The sequence below is a fragment of the Brachyistius frenatus genome, unplaced genomic scaffold, assembly GCF_029030835.1.
Source record: "Brachyistius frenatus isolate BFR_SWC_R1_liver_20210118 unplaced genomic scaffold, ASM2903083v1 Contig_135, whole genome shotgun sequence".
NCBI lineage: Eukaryota > Metazoa > Chordata > Actinopteri > Embiotocidae > Brachyistius > Brachyistius frenatus.
Genome location: NW_027210734.1, coordinates 560,000 through 586,801, shown reverse-complemented (window position 1 = coordinate 586,801; position 26,802 = coordinate 560,000). Strand labels below are relative to the sequence as shown.

At 42.4% G+C, this 26,802-nt stretch overlaps 1 protein-coding gene across 1 annotated transcript in view; it reads right to left on the bottom strand.

Moving 5' to 3' along the window:
* Nucleotides 1-26,802, bottom strand: part of col4a5 (collagen, type IV, alpha 5 (Alport syndrome)) — a 45,484-nt gene that overhangs the window by 5,153 nt on the left and 13,529 nt on the right. The window contains exons 2-39 of the mRNA XM_069714828.1: nt 19,853-19,909; nt 18,461-18,550; nt 18,195-18,239; nt 17,779-17,823; nt 17,611-17,673; nt 17,388-17,441; nt 17,268-17,294; nt 16,656-16,736; nt 15,916-15,978; nt 15,761-15,796; nt 15,595-15,636; nt 15,400-15,492; nt 14,514-14,567; nt 14,320-14,376; nt 13,909-13,953; nt 13,754-13,807; nt 13,613-13,654; nt 12,904-12,997; nt 12,167-12,454; nt 11,939-12,028; nt 11,115-11,185; nt 10,759-10,950; nt 10,505-10,673; nt 10,077-10,169; nt 9,865-9,969; nt 9,676-9,773; nt 8,983-9,133; nt 8,504-8,617; nt 7,711-7,878; nt 7,189-7,278; nt 5,964-6,104; nt 5,611-5,709; nt 5,436-5,525; nt 5,116-5,255; nt 4,896-5,022; nt 4,426-4,605; nt 4,286-4,336; nt 4,001-4,186 (exon numbers count right to left, since the gene is read on the bottom strand). Of these exons, the coding sequence (XP_069570929.1) occupies nt 4,001-4,186; nt 4,286-4,336; nt 4,426-4,605; nt 4,896-5,022; nt 5,116-5,255; nt 5,436-5,525; nt 5,611-5,709; nt 5,964-6,104; nt 7,189-7,278; nt 7,711-7,878; nt 8,504-8,617; nt 8,983-9,133; nt 9,676-9,773; nt 9,865-9,969; nt 10,077-10,169; nt 10,505-10,673; nt 10,759-10,950; nt 11,115-11,185; nt 11,939-12,028; nt 12,167-12,454; nt 12,904-12,997; nt 13,613-13,654; nt 13,754-13,807; nt 13,909-13,953; nt 14,320-14,376; nt 14,514-14,567; nt 15,400-15,492; nt 15,595-15,636; nt 15,761-15,796; nt 15,916-15,978; nt 16,656-16,736; nt 17,268-17,294; nt 17,388-17,441; nt 17,611-17,673; nt 17,779-17,823; nt 18,195-18,239; nt 18,461-18,550; nt 19,853-19,909 (3,685 nt within the window). The remainder of the gene's footprint in view (nt 1-4,000; nt 4,187-4,285; nt 4,337-4,425; nt 4,606-4,895; nt 5,023-5,115; nt 5,256-5,435; nt 5,526-5,610; nt 5,710-5,963; nt 6,105-7,188; nt 7,279-7,710; nt 7,879-8,503; nt 8,618-8,982; nt 9,134-9,675; nt 9,774-9,864; nt 9,970-10,076; nt 10,170-10,504; nt 10,674-10,758; nt 10,951-11,114; nt 11,186-11,938; nt 12,029-12,166; nt 12,455-12,903; nt 12,998-13,612; nt 13,655-13,753; nt 13,808-13,908; nt 13,954-14,319; nt 14,377-14,513; nt 14,568-15,399; nt 15,493-15,594; nt 15,637-15,760; nt 15,797-15,915; nt 15,979-16,655; nt 16,737-17,267; nt 17,295-17,387; nt 17,442-17,610; nt 17,674-17,778; nt 17,824-18,194; nt 18,240-18,460; nt 18,551-19,852; nt 19,910-26,802) is intronic.

The window sequence follows — 26,802 nt, the reverse complement described above, 5'->3', positions numbered from 1 at the left end:
TACTCTCAGCAGGGCTGCGCTCAGTTTGATTTCCATTTAAGAAAGGGGATTTTTTTTTTTTATGGAGTCCACAGCAACTCTACGGAGACATTTTGGTGCCATCTCGTGATCGATGGAGGACTTGACAAAATAAGCAGTAAATTGTATTTTTACTTTATATTTGAGATGATATCAACAGAACTGACCCCAACCCTGCTGTTTAAATTCAGCCACAGAGAAGAGAATAATGAAATAAACAAACATGCTGGTTATATACATCTCCAGCCTGGACGTTAAATTATTAAAGTCTAGATAGAAGTACACTTTCCTTTCATCCATGAACATCTTTGCAATAAAAAAAACAGCGCAATTTCATTTTCAAATTAAACAAAACTGCCTGAAAACAATCTCCAAACTTATTCTGATAAAAGTTGTATGTGATAGTGAACATACACTTTTTTTTTTCTTTACACATTTTACATAATTTCTGGTATTGAATTATGTCAAAACTTCTCAGAGGCGGAAGTTTTTTTTTTTTGCTATTCAATCAAGTTATTTAGCTTCATGCACAGATTTCAATGAAAATATTTGTTTGTAAAGAACAGCGCCACCTAGAACGAGAAGGACAAAAACATGTTTACTGTTAGGTGGTTAGATAACATAGGAAGGACATTTTTTTGATGGAAAGATGATCCTGTAAACGGTGAAATTGTCCTGTGGGGATAAATAAAAATTGAAATCACTCAACATGAGCTGATTCTAGTAAACCACAAGATCATCAGCGTACTATGATGGAGATCCACAGATCAGGGCCGAGATAAGTTCATCTTCAAACCGTTAAACATCGATCCGAGTGCGTTTCAGTTTTATCTTCACGAGACAGTTTGAAGTGAACTGACCCAGACCCCACACGACACATTCAAACACCCCATTTAATACCACAGCATGTGTATGAAAACCATCAAACCACTGGGGTCTAACCTGGAGGACCTATGGAGTTCCCAGAATTCCCGGGGAACGCAGCGGCGGGTTGTCGGCACGGGATAAAAAAAAAGAAAAAAAAAGAAGAAGAAGAAGAAGAGCAGGTTTAGACAGAGGCATCGAAGCAGAAACAGTCAGACCTCACAGGGACGGACAGGCTTTGTAGCCGCGAGCTGCTTTGTTTTAATTCAGTGGTGAAGAATCGGAGTCGCTGTTCATCTTGCTTTTTATGAATTTTGTAGGCGAAAACAAAAATGCAGAATATTGCCAGCTCTGTACTTTACGCTTCCTTGTTTCGCTGCTCCTCCTAATAAGCACCCCCCCCCCAAAAAATAAATAAATATATATATATATCAATGTTCTCCCAGCTAACTGCGAGCTTTCTGCTTGGTAAAAATTAAAAAAAAATCTAATCTTAGTGAAACATCTAAACAAACAACTAAGATATTTGAACTAAGTAGACTCACAAGCTGATTTTTAATTGATATATCCACTAAAAATCAAAGCACAGGTCCAAAAGTTGGCTTCAAAAATGTGTTCTTTTTCAATAGTATATGAAGAAAAGTCAATGGATTTGTATTCTGTACATTTGATTTTTTAAATCTGGTGCTTTCAACATGTTTTTCTCCAGAGAAAGACTGCTGACAGTCAACTGGAAGAATATTCATGGATTTGCAAGGTGCAGCTGGACGTTATAATAAAACATTTTAAGCTACGGTACATTTAAATTATTAACGTTGAAACACAAGTAACTACTTTACATGTGGGTGACATTCAGAGCTGGAACTACAGCATGTGACACTAATAAACAACGCTTTCATGTTCTAGGTGAGTTAGTTGTGTGGTGTGTTTTTCTGTGCGTAAACTGTACGATGCTGCTTGTTAGATTTGACAGCACCTACATGTGATCCAGACAACATGCTGATTGTGCACTACTGCAAGATTTAACATCTCAGGTGTGTTATTATTGTCATTATTTAAAAATCGTTTAAAAAAAAGAAAAGGTGCTTACTTGTTAAAAGGTGTGTTACGCTACCATCAGTGTGCGTGGAAAAGTGAAAGAAGGACGTCGTTAGGAGGACATAAAAGTACATTCGGTGATTTCCTGACAGTTTTTCGGGTGAAATTTGTTCCCAGTGGATCAGAGAGTGAAGTTAAACTCAGTCAGTGTTTGCTGAAAGAAGGACGTGCAGCAGAAAGTCTGGACGCCGTCGATCTGACCTGAGGAGCCTGCAGCAGCCGGACGCACGAGTCATCACGTGAAGAGGCGGGGCCGCACCGCAGAAGGCAGGGCCAAGCCACAGGAAACAGGAAGTAAGATTTCATGGCATCAACTTTGTCGTCATTCGGGTGTTTCTTTGTTAAGCCTGACGCAGTGCTAACGTGTGGCTGGTCCTGACTTTTTTTTTTTTTTTTTTTTTAAATGAAGCGCTCGAATTTGATTTAATGTAAATATAAAATCCCACATGGGATGAAAACACACACATCTGCATAGCAGTGAATATTTTGCAGACTGGAAATTAACTCATCCAAATTCACATCTGTCAGAATAAATTAAATAACAAAAAGAGTGCAATTTCAACAAGTGACTAGTGTCGAATTATAGTGATGTAAATGTGGATTAAATTCAGTAAAACGTTACATTTTAAAATTTATTGTATTTTAATTTGAAAAAATCTATGAATTCTGTAGAAGAAAGAAAACAAAAAAAAACATTGTGAAAAGGCTAAAAAACAGGGTTGTAGTTTTTTTTTAAAGAATTTTTCTGAGGGGTGTGTCCAGGTTGTACACTCAATCCAGCACTGCGTGAAGCTTCTTCTCAGCGTGTGTGTGTGTGTGTGTGTGTGTGTGTGTGTGTGTGTGTGTGTGTGTGTGTGTGTGTGTGTGTGTGTGTGTGTGTGTGTGTGTGTGTGTGTGTGTGTGTGTGTGTGTGTGTGTGTGTGTGTGTGTTGGGACGAACAGTGTCCATGCAGATGACTGATTGGTGGGACAAAAACACACGTAGGACAGCGAAAGCCAGACACAAACTCACAAACACGCAGATTATTGTTTATACGAAAGGTACGGAATTACTGCAGTGTCAGCACTATTAACCCTGAACGGTAAATCGTGAGTCCTGTTTCAGATGATTCTCTCTTAAATTTGATCTGAGACTGTTTTGTGAGTTTGTCTCTGGCTTGACCTGTTTCACACCAACGTTTTCCTTAAAAATGATCCACAAACACTGGACACACACACACGCACGCACGCACACACACACACACACACACACACACAGAGTACTTCAGTGCTGTGGAGAGATGGATAGATTACAGCTCCGCCCCCCCCATGACAGGATCAGGAGAAGGGAAGGGGAAGGGGGTGAGGAGACATGAGGACCGATGGATTAAATGGGGGGGGAAAATGGATGAGGACACGGACACAACGATGCTGCATTAACTCATGCTCTTCTTAAGGGGCGTGGCCGAACCCACGGTGACAAACAGCGATTGGTGTGTGAGGAGGAAGAGGAGGAGCACCCCGACACGTCACTGTGAGACGGGGTGGGGTGTTGACGGTGCTCAAACACCTCCACTGGTGGTGTTGATTGGTGCAACAACGACCCATGCAAATCAACTGACATGGAGATGAGAGCGTCTGGAGAGTTTCTGCCGTTTGCTGTCTGGTTTTCGCTCAATTTACAGTTTCTATCGTTCATCACGTCTTTTAATGAACCATCAATTACAAGATGCCATTTCAGAAACACCTTGTTAATTTAAGGCAGCCGCTAGTTTCTAGAAGTGAAACTGTCCTCCAAAAGATAAACTAAGCAAACTTTAACTGGTACCTTTTAGGATGTACTCTCGGTTTTTATTTGGAAGGAAGGAAGGAAGCTTCCAATCTTTCGTTGCGAGTGCAAAACTACAGCGTTGCGTAAATATTTAGTCAAAGTTGTCACTGGAAGACTTCTGGGAGTAAAATTGAACTCGAACAGCTTCAGAAAACCAGGCAGCAACTTCTTGCAGCACACGTGGAGAAGAATACCGTCCAAGTGCTTTACCTGCTCTTCCAGGTGGTCCTGGGGGTCCGAGGAGTCCTTTCGGGCCCTGCAGAGCCAGTCCTGGAGGCCCAGGAGGGCCGCTGCCACCCGGGGAACCAGGACCACCGGGGAAGCCGGGGTCTCCTTTCGTGCCGGGGAAACCAGGAGTGCCAGGTGGACCGGGAAGTCCTGGGTCTCCCTTCGCACCTTAACAGGTAGACAGAGGGAAAGTAGAGATTGTAGAGAAAATAATAACGACAAACAGAACCCAGGTGTTTACAGACAGTATACATGGTGGTGACTCACCTGGGAACCCTGAAAGACCAGAAGGACCGGGAACACCAAAGCCAGGAAGCCCTGAAGTGGAAATCAACCGAGTTAAATGAAACTGAATGAATTCAAAGAACCTTCAATATAACATCAGTAAAACACGACCCGCATCTCACCTGGCTCTCCTTTGACTCCAGCCGGTCCTGGGATGCCGTCCCGGCCCGCCTGACCCTTCTCTCCTGGCAGTCCGGGTCTTCCAGTTTGACCAGACTCTCCTGGTCTACCTGGAGCTCCCGTGAGACCTGGGCCACCGGGCCCACCGTCGAGACCCTTAGGACCGGGGATACCGGGGGAACCTGAAGCGGGAGAGAAGATCCATGAGTCCGTTAGCTCCAATAAAATGTACAAGAAGTTCAGCACTACGTCAAAACACGACGGTCCAAATGTGTGAACACGACGATCACAAGTCTTAATACGTCATCGGGCTTCTTCTCTTCATCTAAAACACTCTTCGGAACTTTTAGTATTTAATCCAAACAAAACTACATTATAAGATAAAACATATTTTTGTGTTTGAGAGAAAAAAGCCTAAACAGACCGTCTGCTTCCTTCAGTTATTTTGCCGTGGTCCAAATTTAAGATTTACCTTGGAATCCTGGGAGGCCGGGGTCGCCTTTGGCACCGGGTCCTCCTGGTCCACCTGAGAGACCCGGTGATCCCGGGGTTCCTTTGAGTCCTGGACTTCCTGGGAACCCTGGCTGGCCTGGCTCGCCCTACGAAAGACAAAACAAGAACCTAAATGTGAACCAAAGTCTGAACTTTCGAGTTCATCTGACGGAGGAAATGTTGGCGGTTGCGTCCCGCACCTTAAGTCCGGATGGACCGGGTGGTCCGACGCCGGTAGAGCCCGGTTCTCCTTTGCCTCCGGGGAAACCAGGACCTCCTGGCTGTCCTGGGGATCCAGACCTACCTGACGAACCTGGTAGACCCTTCTGCCCTGATGGTCCTGTGGTGTCAATACAGAGAGCAATAACAGGTTGTTTTAGTCTGTTAGTAGGACTGCAAGGATAACTAACTAGAACAAGACTTTCGTTATCAACTTTGATTTGTCAATGATGAGGAAAGTTATTACATTTTGTATATTATGTTTTCTGACGCAAAAAAACCCAAAAACATCCAAACCCACCTGGAAATCCCATTTCTCCCATGTTGCCTTTTTGTCCTGGACCTCCTGGACCACCTGGACCTCCCGGGATGCCAGGATCTCCCTTAAGACCTGAACAAAACCAAAACAGCGTGTCAGACATTTATTTGATCCGGTATTTATGTTTATGTGAAAATGTTGGGGATTAAAGTGGTACCTGGTGGTCCGGGGACCCCTGGGCGTCCGTCTCTTCCTGCCAGTCCGGGTTCCCCGGGAAGACCAACGATGCCTTTCTGACCTGGAAAACCTGTTCCACCTGGAGAACACACACACACACACGCACGCACACACACACACACACACACACACACACACACACACACACACACACGCACGCACACACACACACACACACACACACACACACACACACACACACACACACACACACACACACACACACACACACAAGGATTAAGTGTGGATTTGACAAGACAGTGAGAAGCAGCTGTGAGACTGAGGACATTAAAATCGCTCATTGTGGGTTCGTGAACATGTTTTCAGCTCTACCTGGTAGTCCCGGTTCTCCTTTGGTTCCCTTTATGTCGCCCCGAATTATTCCTGGGGGTCCCTGGAGACCGGGTGCTCCCGGCTCTCCTTTAATACCGAACCCACCTGGTGATCCGTCTCTACCTGGGAATCCAGGGTCACCTGTGGAGGAGAGCATGAGAATCAGGCAGGTCCTTGTTTCTCGTTATTTGGTGATACAGTGACCCCTCGCTATAACGCGGTTCACCTTTCACGGTCTCGCTGCTTCACGGATTTGCATCGTGCATTGTGTTCTGCATTCTGATTGGCTAAACAGTCTCTCCGCTTCTTCTCTACCTGTTTGTCAATAACGTTGCGGTTTAATATGTACACGTACGTAAAACAGCTTGCCAAATTAAAAATAATCGATGGTGGCATGTCGGTTTATAAGAATCTTTTTGCCCAGAAGAAAAAAGAGCGACAACAACTACCGATAACTATGTTCTTCTCTCGAAAAACCACACCTGCACCGCCGGCTTTAGAAGAAAGAACCGCTGCAGAGCGGAGTCAGGATGCAGCGGCTCAGTCAGAAGAGCAGTGAAATACACGAGTCACTATTTGTCCTACTGTACTTTGTATTTGTTTTCATAATCATTTTTCATTTCCTCCCGTTCTAATCCAATGACTCGGGTCGCAGTGGGGCGGTGCCGATCTCAGCAATTTGAAGCCTTCAGTTCGTATTGATGATTCAAATTATTATTTTACAGTACAGTAGTTATTTGTAAAAAAAAAACATTTATACAGTACTTTTATTTGTTAAACAAATGCTTGGGCCTGTAAAAAGGTTTTGTTCTTTGGTTTCAATGTATTATGGAGTATTTCATTGTATAATAATTGTAAAAAAAAAAAAGGTTACTACTTCACGGATTTCACCTATCACGGTCTCTATTTGGAACGTAACCCCCGCGATAAACGAGGGTTCACTGTATTTCAGATGTCAGTAACCACCAGTGAGTTTCCATTTGATTATATCAGCAGAAAACAGACATTTAATTAAATGGAAATATCATGAATTATTTCGTTAGGATAAAATATGTTCTTTTTATGCTTCCTTGTGGCCCAGAAACTCAAACGGTGCTATTAGATACTCAGTATAACTTGTTTCAATTTACATTTACCGTTTTCCTGTAATAAAATCAGTAACCTGCATACTTTATATGACATCTGCATTTTAGAGTTTTAAGTGAGGTGTGGAGCATGCGAGTACCTTTGGGTCCAGGACCACCAGGACCACCGGGCCCTCCTGGTCCTCCAGAGGGTCCTGGAGATCCAATGGAACCCTTATCTCCTTTCAGACCTGCAGCCAGTCAAACAATAGAGAAGTTAGAGCAGAAAATAAACCAGAAGGTAACACATTTAACTATAAATTATTATGATTTGTTAACAATTGAAAAGAAATTCACACAATTTACAGATTTTTGATAAGTTAAACTGATAAAATAAGAGTTTAATTCTATGATTTTAAAGTTTTGTTCATGGCGGCCATGTTACTCTTTGTGGGAAATGTCTTAAACTGCTTGTAATTATTTTCTGAATAACAGACTCATGATATTTATTTGTTTTAGATTGTGGACAGAAATCTTTGCATTATGTTTCAGGTTTTTAAAACCAGTAAAAGGTACATTATCTTGCAGAAGTTGGTAGAATAATAAACTCTATCAGTAATTAGCTCATTAGATGGACTGAATCCTTTAAAGTTAGATGGCTGTAGCTCAGAGTTTTATTTTACCTTGCAGTCCAGGGATGCCATCCTGTCCGGGTCCTCCAGGAGGTCCCGGGGAACCAACGGGTCCCATGGGACCTGGGAAACCAGGACTTCCTCTGTCTCCTGGCAGACCTGGGATGTCTAGACCTGGAGAGCCGGGGTCTCCTTTCTCTCCGTTGGCTCCAGAGAATCCTGTTGTGGAGAAATAAAGACTTCACTGTCTGAGAAAAGGAACGATATTGGAAGATTTTCTTGTATTTGTCTGGGCTTTAATCTCCTGGATGATGAGCCCACAACAGCAGTACAAAATAAAACTTACAGATGAAATCTATATGATGTCATCACATTAGTCACGTGATTTAACAGCCATCAGCCGGCCCCAGTATTGGGTTACAATACCTTTCCCACCATGGCATCAGAGGGTCGCAGGTAAGGGAGGGGCGTGTTTCAAAGCGCGGAGTGGACGAGATGAGGGGAACAAAAGTATAATGCATTAAATGCATTAAAACATCGACATAAAGCCGTTTTTTTCAAACACCCTGAATCAGACCGAGGCGCTTAAAAAGAACAGCGTCGAGGGGAGCTTAGTGTACGACCGGTTTGCTCGGGGAGAAATGCAACAGCGTGGGCCTGACGCGTGCTGCGTCGTGCTACCGACGCTGCGTAAACACTGCAGCCAAGAAAGAGAAGCGACATTTCTGATGGTTGTCTCGTAAGCAAAAAGGGACGAGTCCCAACTGACATAGTCCAAAATGCAACATCTTTTATTCAATCTCGATAAAAAACAACTAACCCTGTCCAACCTTATGTGTCTTACCTGGTGGTCCCATCGGGCCAGGAAGGCCGGGCGGGCCTGGGGGCCCAAACGTGCCACTGGTGGTGAGTCCAGGGGGCCCACGACTTCCAGGTGCACCAGGTCTACCGGCCTCACCTGCACAAAGACACGAGAGGAAGTGACTGTCGGCTCACAGTGCTCGGAAGTTTCTTCTTATTAAAAAATGAAGGAAAGGTAGAATTTTCCCTTTTTCTTCTTGCCGATTTTTTTTTGTCTAATTCTTGCTCAAGTGGAATTTGCAGAATGGTTGTGTTTCTCTCTGGGTTTGATAACGCACTAAGAGGCTGTTTGTGAGGACTTTACTGTGCAAAGGGCCCTGAGGGGATTATACAAATAAAATTGAATAGAAAAATAAACACAAATTTAATTCTGAGCTGCTCTACGTGGGCAGTAAAGACAGAAAAACAAAGTGGATAAGAAAAGATTAATGCATAATGATATTCATGCATTCTGCAGACTACCTTTAGAGCCTGGACCTCCGTCAAATCCAGGTCGTCCTGGTGAACCGGGGCCGCCGGGGAAACCGGGGTCCCCCTTTGGTCCGGGGAAACCTTTAGGTCCAGATGCTCCTGGTAAACCTGGAGGACCAGGGAGTCCAAAGCCAGGCTCACCCTGCCACACACACACACACACACACACACACACACACACACACACACACACACACACACACACACACACACACACACACACACACACACAGGAAGTCAATATATGAAGTACGTTTTGACTAATAATAATCCACATTTATCAAAACAAGTAAAATTTGGATTACACTTCAGTAAGAATACAAAAATCTGGGTAAAAATTGGATATTAAAAATAATAATTTTCAGCAAATCCACTGTGTTTGACAATGTTTTGTTTTTTTTATCAAGAAAAAATAAATATGTTGTAAACTAGACTACCTCATTTACATTTTACTTTACAACTTACCTGACTGGATAATTTGATGTGCTGTGCTCATCACATTTATTTGTTTTGTTTTTCAGACGGTCTCCATTATCTTCATTTTTCATCATATATATTTAGAGTTATATTATATTTAGATCCAGCGAATCCAGGCTGGCCGGGGAGTTCTGTCTCCAACAAAATGTGAATTTCCAATAGGTATAAATAAAATTCCTTCATCTTTCGATCTTTACATCTACCCACCTTAGATCCAGCGAATCCAGGCTGGCCGGGGAGTCCGTCTACTCCAGGTCTGCCTGGTCCTCCGGGAGTTCCGGGCTGGCCGGGGATACCTGGGAATCCTGGAGGAGAGCAGGAGGTGTGAAGATGTACAAAGAAGAGGAAGTCAGGGGGGGAGAGGAAGGAAAAGTGTCCAGATTAGGTGGTCTTTACCTTTAGATCCTGGGGATCCTGGGAGGCCGATGCCTGGGAATCCGGGATCACCCTTCCCTCCTGGTAAACCGGGGAAACCGGGCTGTCCGGGCTGACCTGGGGAACCTGATGACAGGAAAAGAAAAAGAAGCTCATCAAACAGCAGATAGGTGTGTTATCGTACTCATCCTGCACGGAAAAATGCTTTCTACTGTAAAATCTTGACTTTGTACCTGGTCCACCGGGCAGTCCGGGCTCTCCATCCCGTCCTCTGGGTCCTGGTAAACCTTTCTCAGCCACCGTCCGGCCGGGTTCACCTTTAGTACCTACATGATGGGAGAAAACAGAGGTGTGAGCAGACAGAAAGTCAAACTGGATTTTAAAATTAAAATCAAAGGGCCTCTAGGATGCAAAAATTCATAATAAAAGATCAATTCCACTGTTGTGGACTTTATTTTAAAATTTACAGTAAAATTTCTGTCACGTGTCCAAATTATTTATATAGTAAGAGCCTTACGGGTCTTGTCGGAGGGGCACTGGGATATACATTGTAATAAAATGATATAAAACAGGATTTCCAGAATACAATTTAAAAAGAAGAAATACACCTTTAAAGGTACCAACAGTCAAAAACGGATTAAATCTGAAGCCATCGTCTTACCGGCTGCACCAGGCTCTCCAGGTCTCCCAGAGACGCCCTGGACACCTTTCTCTCCTGAAGGTCCTTGAGGTCCAAAGCCGGAGGAACCAGGCGGACCCCTGTCACCTGGGATACCGGGCCCACCTGGGTCACCGGGGCTCCCTCGTTCTCCTTTCTCCCTCAGAGAGCCCTGTCGAACGCAGTCAACAACACGTGTTAGTGATGAAATGAGCCACGTTTGGACAGATCCAGCGGGACGACTCAGAACCACGTACAGAAGCTCCTTTGGCACCAGGAGTTCCCGGTGTTCCGTCGCGACCGGGTCGACCGTCCAGACCGGGCAGACCGGGCGATCCGGGGAAGCCAGTGTCACCCTTTTCTCCCCTCACACCGTTGTTCGTGATGGTTTCACCCGGGTCTCCCTTCTCTCCGGGGTAGCCTGAACCGCCTTGAAGACCAGGAGGACCCTGAAATTCAGCCGGGGCGTATCGGTCACGAGGAGTCGATCCAGATCAGAGATTACAGATAACACTTTTTATCAGCAAACTTATTGGAGCTTCTTCAGAAAAATGTATGAATCCTTCGAGATGCAAATCAAATCTGTTCAGGATATTTAGTACAAACGACTCACGGGGGGGCCGACACCTCCGGGTGTTCCCGGGTATCCTCTGTCGCCTTTGGCACCTGAAGCACCAGTAGATCCTGATGGAGGAAACAGGAAAAGAGTTATAAAGACATCCATGTGCAGAAGATTTAAATAGTTCATTATTAATACAACTTGTTGTTGGAATTAGACGACTTTATCGATCTATTAAATGACTGAAGACAAAATACTCTTATATATACGTACTTTTATTGTTGAGGTGAGGGCCAGACTTTTTTATTCATGAATTGGAAAACACACCTTTCAAAGTCTATCTATTACTGGTTCACAAAGATATGTGTCAAAAACAATACATTTTTTTGTTATTTTTTAAATTTCAAAATGTAAAAATATTTCTAATAACTCAAGAATTCTTCCAATCAAAACACACCCATCAAATAAAACCACTCTTAATATCATAAAAGTCCTGAGAATTATAAGCTAACGGTCGGTTATTGAAATATTGTCTTTGTGTGTTTGGATTTTAAAAAACAGTTTATTTTTCCAAATGTTGTGCTTAATGTCTAATTTCAATTATATCAGCCTTATCTCTGCTCATCTAACAACACGGATCAAGTCTTGTATCGCGCTGTAATAATCACTAAGCCCCGCCCACTTCTTAGCGATCCAATCACATGTTAATAATTGGATTTATCGTAACCAAATATTCAGTTATGCTGATTGTCCACGGTCTGCTGGTTGTACGTGTTCAGACACGAGGATAATCCCAACAACTGCTGGAGTGCCACTGAGCAGGTCGACAGGTGGAACCAACTCGTGTCATTGGTTGTAATAAAGTTCAGGTGTGTTACCGGGGAAACCGGGCGGTCCTTGAGGTCCTGGGGGTCCGGGGCTTGGGTTGGTGCCTCCGAAGCAGTTCACGCAGGTGTCGCCTTTGTCACCTGAAACGGCATCGGATCAGTGACGTTAGCGTTTTCTGCAACGGGGCTGCACAGTGAGGCTTTTTTTTCACATTCTGGATATTTATAGAATTTAGAAGGTATCTCAGAGATTTGTGAATAAGCAGCGTCCGTCCTCACCTTTTTCGCCGGGCCCTCCGGGGTAGCCTCGGTCTCCCTGCAGCCCAGGATACCCGGGCAGTCCGGGGATGCAAGCATATCCCTTGGAAGAGGTGCCTTCTTGTCCGGTGGGCCCCGGTGGTCCAGGGAGTCCAGGAGTCCCCACACGTCCAGGGGGACCCGGTAAAGAGATCCCCGGATCGCCAGACTCTCCCTTCCGACCTTGCTCTCCCGGGAAACCTGGAGGTCCGGGCTGACCACCACCACCGATGGCTGGGAGTCCCGGTGGTCCTGCAGGTCCTGATAAACCTGAAGAGAGGAAAATCAAAATTGGATTAAAACCACTTATTTAGTTATTCAGTTTGCTGATTATTTTATTCCAAATATTTTTGGATCTTTAAAGGGGTTCCATTCAGGGCTGCAACTAACAAATATTTTCATTTAGGATGAATCTCTTTAGTGATCAAGGTTTCTTTAAATTGTTGACTATTGGTTTAGTCTGTAAAACAAGAATCCTTAAATATATATTAGCATATATAAGCTAACACACACTAAGATATAGTCATTTAGTTCGCCTGTTGTCCCTCCACGATCAAGAAAGATTACCTCATGATTGGATTCCAAAAATAAACATTTAAGAAATGTTATTCACAATAAAATTCGTATTTGCAATTCACTTTTTGCACCTGAAGCTGAAAAAAAAAATCAGTTTAACTCTACCTGAATGCTCATAATATATTAGGTTGTTATGTATTTACCTGGCGGACCTCTGTCTCCTTTGACTCCAGAGTTTCCGGGGAATCCGGGTTCACCTTTAGGACCGACCACAACTCTTGTCGGGTCGCCAATCACCTGACGGGTCACCGAAATAAAATCAATTCACAAGAAAAAGGATCCCTCTCACTAAAGTAGCCCAAACACACTAAATAGATAGAAATGTTTAAATTAATAATTAATAAAATAAGTATTAAGGATTTAATGTATTGAAAAAAATATGATTAAATCAAAGCAGGACTAAGGGAAATGTCGCCACCTTGGGGTGAAAATATGGACTAGTGGGAAGTCATTTGACTATTTTTATCACGCCAACAGAAAGGACGCTTAAATATGGAGAAACGTCACCATCCAGTGGTCAGAAGAAGGTAGTGCACTGAGGTGCCACATTAATAGAAAATGAGCTTTTTTTTTTTTTCCTTTCTAGATTTTACTTTTAGAAATAATCTTATTTTTTTTAAAACTTTACTTCTATTTTAAATACGAGTTTTTATTTATGGCGACATATTCTTGCCACTGCCCGAGTACAGTCAGAGTTTCCACTGTGACAGATTCACTCAAAAAGACTGTGCGGTGCTGCTGAAAGCTCCAGAATAAACTACATATATATATACATATATATATATATATATATATATATATATATATATATATATGAGTATTTTTTGAGATGAGAACGTGTAGAATACCCACCACTCCTGGTGGACCTGGGTATCCACGGTCACCGTTCAGTCCCTTAAACGAGAGAGAGGTGAAGTCGTATTAATGATCGACGACATCACCGTATGAACTGTTGTATATAGTTTAAAAATTGACCATGAGGAGGACACCTACCCTCTCTCCATCCCTGCCTGGAGGACCCGGCAGGCCTGCGTCTCCTTTGATTCCCTGATAGAGACAGGAAATAAAAAAAAATAAAAAAGTTAGACTCATGAATAAGAGATTTTCTAAACGAGTTGATTATTGTGCAGTTTGTTGGCAGAACTCACAGGGAATCCTGAAGGACCTGGATCACCATCTTTTCCTGGTTTGCCCTGTTAGAAGAAGAAAATGATGATCAGGGTTTGTGTGTAAGAGGGAGAAACAAGTCCAGAGAGAAATTAATGTTCATTTTTTTTTTTATTTTAAAATCCTCAACAGAAGTTAAAAATGTTTATAAACTGTGGTTGTGTGGACCAATTAAAGAAAGACCCCAGAAGTTGGAATGTTTTTGGAAGATAAGGACACTCTGGGATGTACTTTCTTCTTCAAAGGTTAAGACTGGGTTCTGATGTGACTATCAAGGCCTTCTAATAAGCTCAGACCGGGTTAGAAAGCCCGTTTCAGAGCCTCGTTCTGGTTGCATCTCACTGCTTCTCCCGTGAATGCAGAGCTGCCTTTAAATACACAGCTGCACTTACTCGTTTGCCTGCCTCTCCTGGTTCTCCCTTATCTCCTTTCGTTCCACCAGAGGGGCCCTACAACAGCAACAACAACACACAAATATACAACAAAATCAGTCGATAAGATCCACCAGAATAGAAACAACGCTGATGAAATCAATCCAGTTACGACAATAACTGCCTGGATGGTGCAGGTCGTAACAGGTACTTACGGGAGGTCCTGTGTAGCCTATATCACCTTGAGGGCCGGGAAGTCCCGGATCACCCTTCAGGGACAAACACAGAAAAACTCAAAATGAGCTCGAATGGGCTTCACGCAATGCTACGAACATATATTCTGTTTAGTATAATAGTGCTGCTTATTGCCATCATATCTATTATAATACATCTCAACACGGGATCATGAAAAAAAATACAAATACAGGAATCATGCAGCATCATTGGAGGATGTAACCAAAGAAACTCTAAGAAAAATATTATGGCACAAATGTGATGCATAGATTCAAAACAAAAGAAAAAAAAACGCCTGTCATGTCTAACAAATGGAAACAAATGGAGCAGCAGGTGTGAAAGACTCTCTGCTGCCATCGTGAGGCTGCAGTGAAGTTGCAGTTTAACCGGCTCAATACTGTCACCTAGTGGTGACATCATGGTGTTTGGAGAAAGGACTGAACCGGACTGTAAAAACACCTGAACCAATTAGATTATCTGGGTTTTTTTTAACTTGTGAATAAATGACCTGACAAAAATATTTATGAGATTTAATGGTATATTGATCAGGTTCTGCACTTTTAATAAAACAGATGTAAAAACGAAGACAAAAACAGAGACATGGTTGAATTTATAAACCTTGATGGAAATCATTACAATATTCCCACTTGCTGTTCTTCATTAGGAGCTTGTTTATGGATACACTTTTAGTACTAAAAGTATTTTTGATGCCATTTCCGGTTACATCATTGTACATAATTGCTCCCCGTCAGACAAGCGATACTGGAAGAGACACTTGAACTCCAATCAGATCAACCAATCAAAACTCCCTCTGAAGTGTCGACAGTCATCCTCCCAGCATTTCCAGGTTGGTAAAAGTGACTTTACCTTATCTCCTCTCTGAATCTCCGTCTCAGGCGGCCTCTTCTGTTCCCCAACCTGTCCCGGAGGACCAGGAGGACCTGCCAAGCCCGGGTCACCCTACAATCAGACACGTAGAAAGCAAGCAAAATTATTCTGACAGGCTGATCATCCGGGATTGTTGTGGTAAAAGGTCTGTGAAAAACAATGCCTTCGTGGTACCTTTTCTCCTTTAGGTCCTTGGAAGTTCAGTCCCATGTTTCCCTGTCAGAATAAGCAGAGAGGTCATTACTGAAGTCTCGATCGACTGTAATTTATGATTCAGAAAAATCGGACAAAAAGAATAAATGTGGAGGAAAGTGCTTGATCATCTGGTGTCTGATCTCACCTTTGGCCCCGGGATACCGGGAGGACCTGGACGACCCTGAACGACAACACAAGTTGACCAGTTAATCAAGTTGGAACCTCAGAAGCTTCAGTCTGATGCTGTTTGTGCAGATGGAATGAAAATGATGTTTTAATTTGGCAGCCGCTCTCCTTTACCTCGTATCCTCTGGGGCCTGGAGGGCCGACTGCGCCTTGCAAACCTGGAGCTCCAGGAACGCCCTGACGGGAAAACATAGAAGAGCAAAAGTATTTAAAAACACCTGACAGAGAACGTTTCCTTTTTTCCATATTAATATTTGTTTGCATTTATTAGCATTAAAAATTAAGGTTTTAGTATTTATAGTACTTTTATTGCTCGGTCTACAGCTTCTGTTACATCTGTTTTTATTCTTTTTCTTTTAGCATGAACACAATAAATGTTTGCAAATAATCATCATCAAATTTAATCAAAATCAGAATTTAAATGAGCCTTTTCAGTGTAGATGAGACTTGGACCACAGGTCTGTTTGCTGATACCTGAAGTCACACTGGAAAATGATCATAGTTGTCTGTATTTCTATTATTTGACATATAAATAATCTAATTTAGGCTCCTGAACATTCAGGTTTCCTCCTTTTGTTTCCTCCTTTAGTCAATTGCTAGAAAAAAAAATCATTTTATTCATCCCAATATGAAACATATTTTCTGTATCTGCTTATATTCCAGCTCTTGTTTTAAGCTCAACGAGGTGAGCCCTGGGTGAAACACTCATTTTAAACACATTCAACCCGACATACCTGGTGTCTTTTAAAAAAAAAAAAAAAACTCTGGCATCTCTTATGGGGTTTAACAATAACGTTTGTTCATTTTTAAAAGTTTTAAAATGCAGAAAAAAAAGAAGAGAATAATCAACTAACAGAAGCTCCGGGCAGTCCGGGCAATCCAACGGTTCCTTTCTCTCCAAAACGGTTGGTGGAGATCACATCGCCGGGGTCTCCCTGAGGACAAGAGAAACACATCCAGAGGAAACGGTCAGACATCAAAGTGTCCTTACAGTCGCAGGGTTTTCTATCCCGTTATAAGGGTGCAGCACTGAAGCCATTTCGGGCTGCACCTAGAGCCGAATTATTGCTGAGAGCCTCAAATGAAATAAATCACTTTTCCCTTCTTCAGCAAGTTTAGGTGTTATTTGTTTATTATCTGCTGTAGTGTTTCAAATGTGCTTTTCCAAATGCTTCTGTTGTTCAAAACCACGTTTCTTGAGGTAAGGCTGACACTGAAACGCTGCCCTCTGGTGGACTGGTGAGGGTATTACATGCTTTGCCATGACACCAGATTTTTAGACTAAGAAGGGAAATTAGCCCCAAAAATGTTTGCGTTAATGAAATCTGTAAATAGAAACACATAAAAACGGTTCATTTTGAAGTCCAACTAGTTGAATTCTACTTGTGGCTGATTTTGCTCATTTGAACACACCGTTTGGAGATCAGTGAGTGCGGTGATTCTTCATTGTTTAACATTTCACTTACCTTTGGTCCTGGCAGACCGGGTGGACCCTGAAGAACAGGAAAAGAAAGACCAGTTTAAAGAAAGAGAATCAGAGAGGACACTAATTATTGTCTTAGAAAGTTCCTTCCTCTGTGACTCACCGAGAGTCCCTGCAACCCAGGGATTCCTGAAGTTCCTGGGAAACCTCTATCACCCTGCAGAGAGGAAGAAGAAGAAGGAAGACGACAGCCCATGAAAGATGAGCGCGAAAGTTCATTCTTGACTTTAGAAGCAGAGAAAGCTGCAGGAAGGGCCATCAGGTGGCGAGCGTTACTGTTCAGATCAGCTTTTTTATATTTCCTGAAAGACTTTTTCATCACATACCTTTGTGCCGTTACAGCCCGGCACTCCTCTCGGGCCTGGAGGACCGTCCTGCCCTGGCAGACCCTGATAAACAGGAAGGAAACAGGAAGGAAACAGGAAGTTGCATCACACAAACCACCCAATTTTGGCAAAGTGGGAATTATTTTAGAGAGAGTTTTGAAAACTCACTGGAAGTCCTGGTGTTCCTGGAAATCCTGGCAAACCAGGAGGCCCCTGTTAGAGTAAAAGTGAGTCATTAAAACAGAGAATCCAGATCAAACTTTCCTCCTGATCTCACAGGATGTTTGAAATAAGGTGAAATGAGGACACCTGCTGGTCAGTTGATGTACTGCAACCAAAGATCATTTGGTGCTGGTAGACCTTTGACTCATTCATCCTGTTACGTGAAATTTAACCACATTTTTCAATATTTCTAAATCATATCATTTGAATTTAAAAAGGACCAATATAGCAGTATGGTATGTTGATCTGCTTTTTAATTTCTCAGTGCGATAAGGCCTCTAAAAGCCTCTGAAGCGAGGTGTAATGCTGCTGTTGATATGAGGAGGGAGAGAAAAAAAGAAAAGAAGAAGAGATGTACTTACTCTGATTCCTTTTGGGCCACCTAGTCCATGAGGTCCATCACTTCCCTGAGAGGGAGAACGACATGAAAACGGATGACATGATTAACAACGAGCTGAAAAAACGATCACAACACGGTCCAGAACGCAGCCTATTAGTTCTACGATCTATATTAGATCTACGAATGTGAAAGTCTTTCCTCATTCTAACCCAAAATACTGTGTATTCCCTCTTCCTGATGTACAACTAGGTTCCTCCATGCCCTTCTGGTAAACCGACCCCGACCCACCTTCTCTCCTCTGGGTCCGATCGGCCCCTCAGGTCCGGGGAACCCTGGAACTCCTGGCTGGCCGGTGAGACCTGGGAAACCCCTTTCACCCTGCACACAACCATACAAACACAGAAACATTTAATGCAATAGTCTTTTACATATAATAATAACGCATACATTTAAGTTTTCATCCACATACAGTCCAAATCATAAGTATTTGGACAGTTATATATTTTTGTGTTCCTCAGGCTCTTTGCTTCAGCACATTCACTTTGAAATAAAAGGGTGGATACAGCATTAAAGTGAAAACAATCAGCTTTAATTGGAGCGGGATTAAGTCAATATAGAATAAATGTGTAGCTGAGAAAAACTTTTAACACCAGTAGTGCGAACTGCAAGTGTTCAAAAGTATTTGGACACTTGTAGACACAATGTTGGAGACGTGATTGACAGCTGAGAGTTGATGGAGGTGGCAAGAAAATCGAATTCAAACAATAATTCATATGATATGCGGAGGAATAGGCGACAAAAGTAGTTAAAATGCCGTTTATTTTATGTCGTTTTTCGGCCTGACTGTCAGCTTGGCGGTGACGCACACTCGCAGACTGGACGTGATGACGTCACACCACGCTCGCGAGCGGAGGAACGTCACACAGGTGAGGAAGCGGAATATAAAACAAATGAAGTTTTCAAACTTTGTACACGCTTTCTGCAGCTCATTTCACACATACATCATGTATTTACACGGTCTTTAACCAAAACGGAGAGTTTATAATACTCTTCGCCCTCAACGGAAGAGATTTGGTGAATATTATATAAACATATTAGCTCCGTATGTACTTGCTGTATATTTCAAGGTCCTAGTTCCAGCTATTTGCCTTCAAGTTAGTGTACAAGCTTTAGTTATCATAATGACCTGGAGAGCGGCACGAGCAGACAGACCGCGTGCAGCCCTGAAATCAGCCTCCGACTTGAGGGGGAAGTTAAGGGAACAGCTGGAAACTACCGATCCTGCACCTCTTAATGCTCTAAAAGCCCTTCAGACAGTTACTCTGTCTGTATCCCACTTTCAATCTGTGACACTATTTGTGAAAATACAATAAAGGGACTCACAAAAAGCTACAATACACTGCATTTTATTGTACAAGTCCACATGTTAAGTTGTAGTATGGCGGATTCAGATCTGGACCATGTCTGATGTGGAGTAGATGTAAAAAAATAATAATAATAATTTTTAAAAAAAAATCAGAAACTCTTGTTTTAATGATTGTTTAGCCTGTCTCGGAGAATTCAGTTCAGGTTTGACTTTGCTGCACTTTCACAAGTAGAATACCTGGACACGGTTCAGGTGTTATTGACTTCAACACTAGAATATTGTATATTGTATACGTGTGTGTGTATTTTGCCTACCTTGGTTCCTTTTACTCCACTGCAGTCACATTTGGAGCCGACACATCCATGGCAAGCCTGTCGAAAAGAATTCAATTTATATAGCGCCAAATCACAACGCAAGTTATTTCATGGCACTTAACACATTAAAGTCCTTTACAGCAGAACAGAGAAACCCAACAATTCAACAATTCCCACATAACCTAGGAGGGAAAAGAACAAGAGGAGGACATACTTTATTCCACTATGAAAACCTCAGTGACATTAAATACCAACAGTCACGGGCAAAACCGAGACAGTTTCCACTACATGGGTATATCACACGATGAGAATGAAACACTCAAAAACACTTTGGTGCCCTCTGGGTTTAGGTGTCAACCATGTATTCACACATCTTCCTCATTTCCTGTCACCTCATATGCCATAAAAAAAAAAATCCAAAAGATACCTAAAAACACCACTTTTAGAGGTGTAACGACGCACCGCCGGTACCTCTGCTGCAGACAGTATTCAGGAGATGTGGTGTGATACAGATGCCAAAGAGAGACCACACAATTTCATTAAATATATTTATTGTTGGACGGTGGATGCTGGGAGCCATGTCCACGGCCGGGACGCTGAGTGGTTGCTTTTGTTCTCCCTGGGAACAAACAAATAGAAAAGTGCAGTGAGAGACTGATTGTAATAATGTCTAATTATATATATTGCCAAGCTAAAGATAAAAGTTAGTTTAAATATTGCAACAACTCACCTCTGCCTGTTTCCTCTTTCCGAGGTGTTCGGGCAAAACAGCTCCCCCAGGGCTCGAGCACACATTTATAGTTCCAGGAAGAACCAACCACAGGAAGTGGGTAGAGGGGAAGTAGAGATATGTGGTGCTCTGTTTATTTAGATAAATTAGGTATTGATAATTTACTCTATTTATAGGGACTGTAATCAGTTTAGATTATGATTGATATCTATGGGTTGGTGAAATTGTGTAAATATTTATTGTACATATATTGGTGATATATATACTTACCTGTAGATGGTATGTCTGGACTAATTAGAGTGAGAAGGTGTATATAAGGAGCTCAGTTGGTTTGTGCAGGAGACTGGTGGGGGCTGGTAGGTGATGGTGAACCTTGGGTGTGGTGGTTTAATGCAAAAATAAATGAAGCTTCATCTGAACCTTCCTGATCTGCTTATTTGCCTCCATGACTGCTTGGACATGTTAACAAGAGTCTTACAAATAAGAACCCATGGTTGTTGTTTTTTTTGTCTGAAAAATATTTTTAATTGTGAGAATTTATCTTCATTTACATGTTCAGCCTCCGAATAAGACTGTTCATCTTTTTTTTTCTGCATGTTTTGGGTTGAAGCTCCAATCCTGCCACTAGAGGGCACTCCATCATCACTACTACACGCACGGGCAGCATTTCTTCCCACAGACCCTGAAGTCAGCGGATTCTCCTGCACGTTTGTTTGATGACAAGATGACAAGGTCAGTGAAGACCAAACAGCACGCTAATCTCAACGGAAAACAGCGTTTATCTCCCAAAATGCACCACTTCTCACAAAACAAATGACCCAATAGCTTGTGGGAAGTACTGATCGTCCTTTTTCAGTTTGAGATAACGGTGGAGAAGAGGGTCGAAGAAAGGGAGGGAGGGAGGAGTGGACGGACAGATGAGCGAGTGGGAGTGCCAAGCTGCTGATTAACTTTTCCCATGCTTGTTGACACGGTGAATGCTGCCAGACGGGCATCAATTGCACGCATGCCAGGCAGTCAGGTTGTGAGAGACAGAGAGAGAGAGAGAGAGAGAGAGGACAGACAGGCAGGCAGACAAGTCAGCATTCTTCAAACCTACTGTGTGTCTGTGATTGTGGTGACACACACTACTCCCACTACTCCGCTCCTCCTCCTCCTCCTCCTCCTCCTCCTCCTCCACTGGTTACCAGTAGCCGCCCGCATCCGTTTCCAAACATTGGTACTTGCATTACCGCGCTGTGAACAGATCGGGTCCAGTGTCCATCCAGGACATGGTCCAACCTTACATCCCAGCCCGCTCCCTCCACTCTGCTTCTACCAATCGGCTTGTTGCTCCTCACTGAGCTAAACACTCTACAAAATCACGACTGTTTGCTGTCCTGGCTCCTAAATGGAGGAATGAGCTCCCCACCGACATCAGGACAGCAGAAAGCCTGTACATCTTCTGTCGTAAACTAAAAACACACCTCTTCAGACTTTATCTTGAACAGTAGAACTTTAGTAGCTTAAAATGGCACTTACTGATAGAACTTTGTAGTTTGGCTTTCTTGAAGAAATTGTATTTTCTTGACTCCTGTTGTTCTGGTTTTGTACCCTCATGGTTGAAATGCACTTATTGTAAGTCGCTTTGGACAAAAGCGTCAGCTAAATGAAATGTCATGTAATGTGACGGTTTTCATGCTGCTACTGTTTTATTGGCACAGAAGAGAGTGTTTTTATCTTGATTAATCAATCATTAAGTGTAAGATGAAGATGGCTCCTCACAGTTTCACCGAAAATGTCCTCATTTGTTTGACTGACTGACTGTCTCAAACTCAAAATATTCAGTTTCTAGTGCTAGCAGAAAAAAAATAGCAGAAAATTGATTGGGTGCATTCAGAAAATACTAATCGATTGCTTTTCTGTTGATTAATTAAATTGTTGAGAGAGGACTTAATGAGCTGAATATACACTCCGGATCAGATCTCATTCAGAATCAGGATAACTGGTGTAAAGCAGTCAATAAATAAGCCAATATTATACAGCAGATTGCTATGGGGCTTAAAAATGAAGCCAGAAACTCGTCACGACTGAATGAATGAAGCAAAAAACACTGAATTAAATGAGAGCAATGACACATATAATACCAACCGAGCACCGCTGGAGCAGCTCAAAATACTTGGAACAAACACTTATTTTCTTTATGGATTAAGTTGCCAATTATTTTCTAAATTATTTGATCAATTAAAATCACCAATCAATGTAAAAAAAAAAAGTGGCAAATCATCACATTTATGCTCGATATGGTCAATGACAAAACAAAGTGAAAATAATTAGCTGCAGCCCCTAATGGGGTAATGATGTCATTTCCTCCTATTAATCCCAGTGAGCTCCACACATCATGTGACCTCTTTAATACAACAGCAACAGTCCCCAGTAATCAGCGGGAGGAAAAAACAGCTGCTCACATCTGTACCAGGTGTGTCTGCCGGTCGACTTTGTGTCATCGGTTTGTGAGTCAGCGTTTGCGGTCGTGCATGCCAACACTTTTATGTGCACATATTGAGTTGCAGTGGATGTCTTTATTTGCGTTTCAGCACTTTGCGGGTTGAAGATCAGGTTCCCTGCAGGCCTCTCCGCACTCTCACTGACAACATAGTTACACTTCCTTTGACTTTGTGCATGTACAGCGTCAACACTACAAAAACCTGTGTAAAAAAATAAATAATAATAATCGGTCTCTATATTTAGGTTCAAAATATAATATATCTTCCAGACATTCAGATAGTGTCACATTATTACAATACTGCATGTACTAGATGTGCAATAACGGTGATTAAAAAAATGAACTCACCCCGCATAAAGTAATTATTAATCCATATTTGTATGTTTGGCATCTGTTGGGATACAGTCCTTCATTTTAAATTTAGCCAGAAGTCTTTTCTCCTCTCAATAAAATCTGCTTTTACAGCTCAGTTTGGCTCTGAAATAAATCGATTAGTTCATCGGAAGGAGACTTATTGATGTTTTTGACAATATCAAAAGGGGGGGGGGGTTACCGGCAGACACACACATGCCTGAATACATCTGCACATGGGTAGTCAAGTGTGTGTGTTGTGTGTGTGTGGAGGTGTTTTCACAAGCCCTGGATCTCCACATTAGTCTCTGGTCTGCTTCAGCTCAATGCGGTCTGCTCTCCCACGCCCAGGCCTGCAGCTCACCTCTCTCCTCTCCATCCGTTTTTTTTCCCCTGTCGTCTCTGCGCTCATCGTTCTTTTCTTTTCTTTCGCTCCTATTCATCCAGAGAAACATGACAGAACTCGCAGGATATTAAAAAGATGCTCTCTAAAAGATTTCCATCTTAAACTGTTGCTGTCACTCTGTGCATTCAGAGCTTAAATGGACACCTTAGCTCAAATCCATCGCTGGGGTTATGCCAAGCAGCAACAACCCTCCGGGGTGGAAAAATGAAGCTACAAAACGGTAGTTCCTTTAATGGCCACTAGAGGCTGACTCCAAAATCAATGTTTACAGCCTGGTACTGAAAATAGTTTGTCTCTATATCTAATTTCCTGTTCGTGACAAATTTACGATTTAAATTGTAAAGAGGATTAACGTTATGTATAATTAAAAGTGGGTGTTGTCACAGTTGGAGAGCTGCTTGCAGGTTTGCAGTAAAGCAAAGTCAAGCACAGCCAAGATGGCAACCACCAAATCCACTCAGAGCTGAGCTTCAAAACTGCTTTTGAGGAAACCTGTAGGTGGCATCACAGAGGCTACGTCTGTTTTTCATACTCAGTTTATGTGTCAAGTCCTTCATTAATTACTAGTTTCAAACTTGAGTGTGTAAATGGGGTGTCACCTGTCAAACATTTGTGAAGCCTGTACTCAAGTAACATCAATGGCAGCGTCCAATCAGAAAGCTTTCAACAGTGTAAACAAGGAAGTCAACCGCAGCTTCTCGTTTCAGCAAAACATCCCAGATAACCATTTATCAAGAGAGCTGCTAATTTGCCCTGCGGTATTGCGACAGGGAAAAAAAAGTCCCAAGACAACCATTATAAAAGAGACATCTGTAAAACTGTGGACTACGAAGAAGGTCAGTTTTTACTCTTTCTATTATGAATTTTGTGAGGGTTTTGTATTTGTAAAACTTTCCCAGAATGTAGAAAAGTATGTTTTCTAGGCGTGACATAATGCTCATGAGCACAGGGCCACAAAACGGAAGCAAACCCGGAAGTCAGCAGACTCTCTTTGACTCTCTTTGCACCAGGAGGGCAAGTTTCATTCAAGTGATTAGTTCCCATCTTTGTTTCCAGTATAACACATCCATGTTCACAATTCAGTGTTTACAAGCAGCTAAACTGGCAGGAATATATTCAAATCACTGCAGCGAGGTCAGGCTGACTCCTCTGTTTGTTTGGGGGCTAAAAATAAAGATTGGGCCGAGCTGAAAGGAGTTTGGGTTAAAAAACACAGCATTAATAATCATCTCTCTCTTTTTTTTTCTCTCCATGCTGTTTGCGCCCTCTCTCTCCTTTAACTCCGCAGCACTGACGGGGCATGTAATCCACTTAGAAAGGTCAGTGAGCTGCAGATATTTGCTCTACTCTACCCATGTTTGTGTCGCGCTGCCTCTCTCTTTTAACTCTCACTCTCTCCGCCCTTTCCATCCCACTTTTTTCATCACGCCAACCTGAATATGCACCAGGCAGGTGGCTGTTGATGTGGAAGGACGTAATACTTTGAGGAAGCTATTTAGTGGAATAATTTACCGTCATTTATCAGAGATTCTTTCAATTACTGATTTCTTTTTAATTACTGAAACGATGACAAATCTGTACTGTAGCTTTTGGCCTGGGCCATGATTTTCCAGTATTTAAATAGTCAATAAATTACAAAAAAATCAACAAGGTATTATGGCTATTGTTGTAAATATTTCCAATGATAATAAACTGACTATCCTTTGGTTTTGACAAAAAAAAAAAGGATATTTTAAGCCGTGCATTTTGCTTTGGGAAACACTGGTTTATATTTATGACCATTTTCTGACTAAAGACCAAACAGCTCATGGAATAATCGAGAATATAATGGACAAGTTCATCGATAATGAAAATACTTGTTATTTGCAGCCCTCAAATAAATAAATAAAAAAAAATAGGAATAAACTGACCACAAAGTATCTGAAATTAACGTCATGTCGTGTTGATTTTTATCGTTTTCAGCCACAAATCTGCTGCAGAATTACAACTATATACTCTACCTAAATTTAATGAGCAAAACAATTGAACAATTTTGAATACAAAAACAAATCTGGCTAAAAAAAAAAAAAAAAGGTGTGAACAAGGTGATGCAGAGGTGATCCAGGTGAGGAAGAGGAGAAGGAGGGGTGGTGGTGGTGGGTGGGGGGAGGGGGTGGGTGGGTTGGAGGGGGGCGGAGCGGAGCGGAAGGCATGTACCCGAGGATTAGACTGGCGAGACTGGAATTCCCCAGCTCATCAAAGACTGATGATTAGACACGTATAGACACTGTCCCGACGTACACACACACACACACACACACACACACACACACACACACACACACACACACACACACACACACACACACACACACACACACACACACACACACACGCATGGATAGATACAAAGACACACACACAGCGTATGCATTCACGCGGTGGAGGAACACACACAAACACAGCTGGAGGGAGCAGAAAGAGCGTTTCCTTCTTTCTGAACGACTTTAATTCAACCCGAGAAAGAAAGAAAACAAAAAAAGAAAACCCGATTCGACCACAACATCACAACTTGTCTTTTCTAACGCGTTGAAACACGCCGGCTCCAAAGAGAAAGACATTTCTAAACGTTGTTTAATCGTCGATCTCGATTCATTCTGATTTATCGGCACATTAGAAACGAGAGAGCGACTGCTCGCATGCGTTCATGTTAGAAATATGTTTTGTCGTGACGATCCTCGGCTTTAAGGAATACTGTCACATTTGGACCACGTATGTCACAGCTCGTTGGCGTGCGAGTTTGAAGACATCCTCACTCACACTTCATTTGCCTCGTATGAGAAGAAAGTCCAGATACAGTCATGGGATTGCATGCTAGTAAATACGTGGTTGCGTCCTCTCAGTCAGGCTTTGCAATATCAGTATCGAATAGCTGTCTGATCTGCCCTTTCATTTGGTTACTGACAGAACATTTTATGAATATTACTCATGTAAATGTT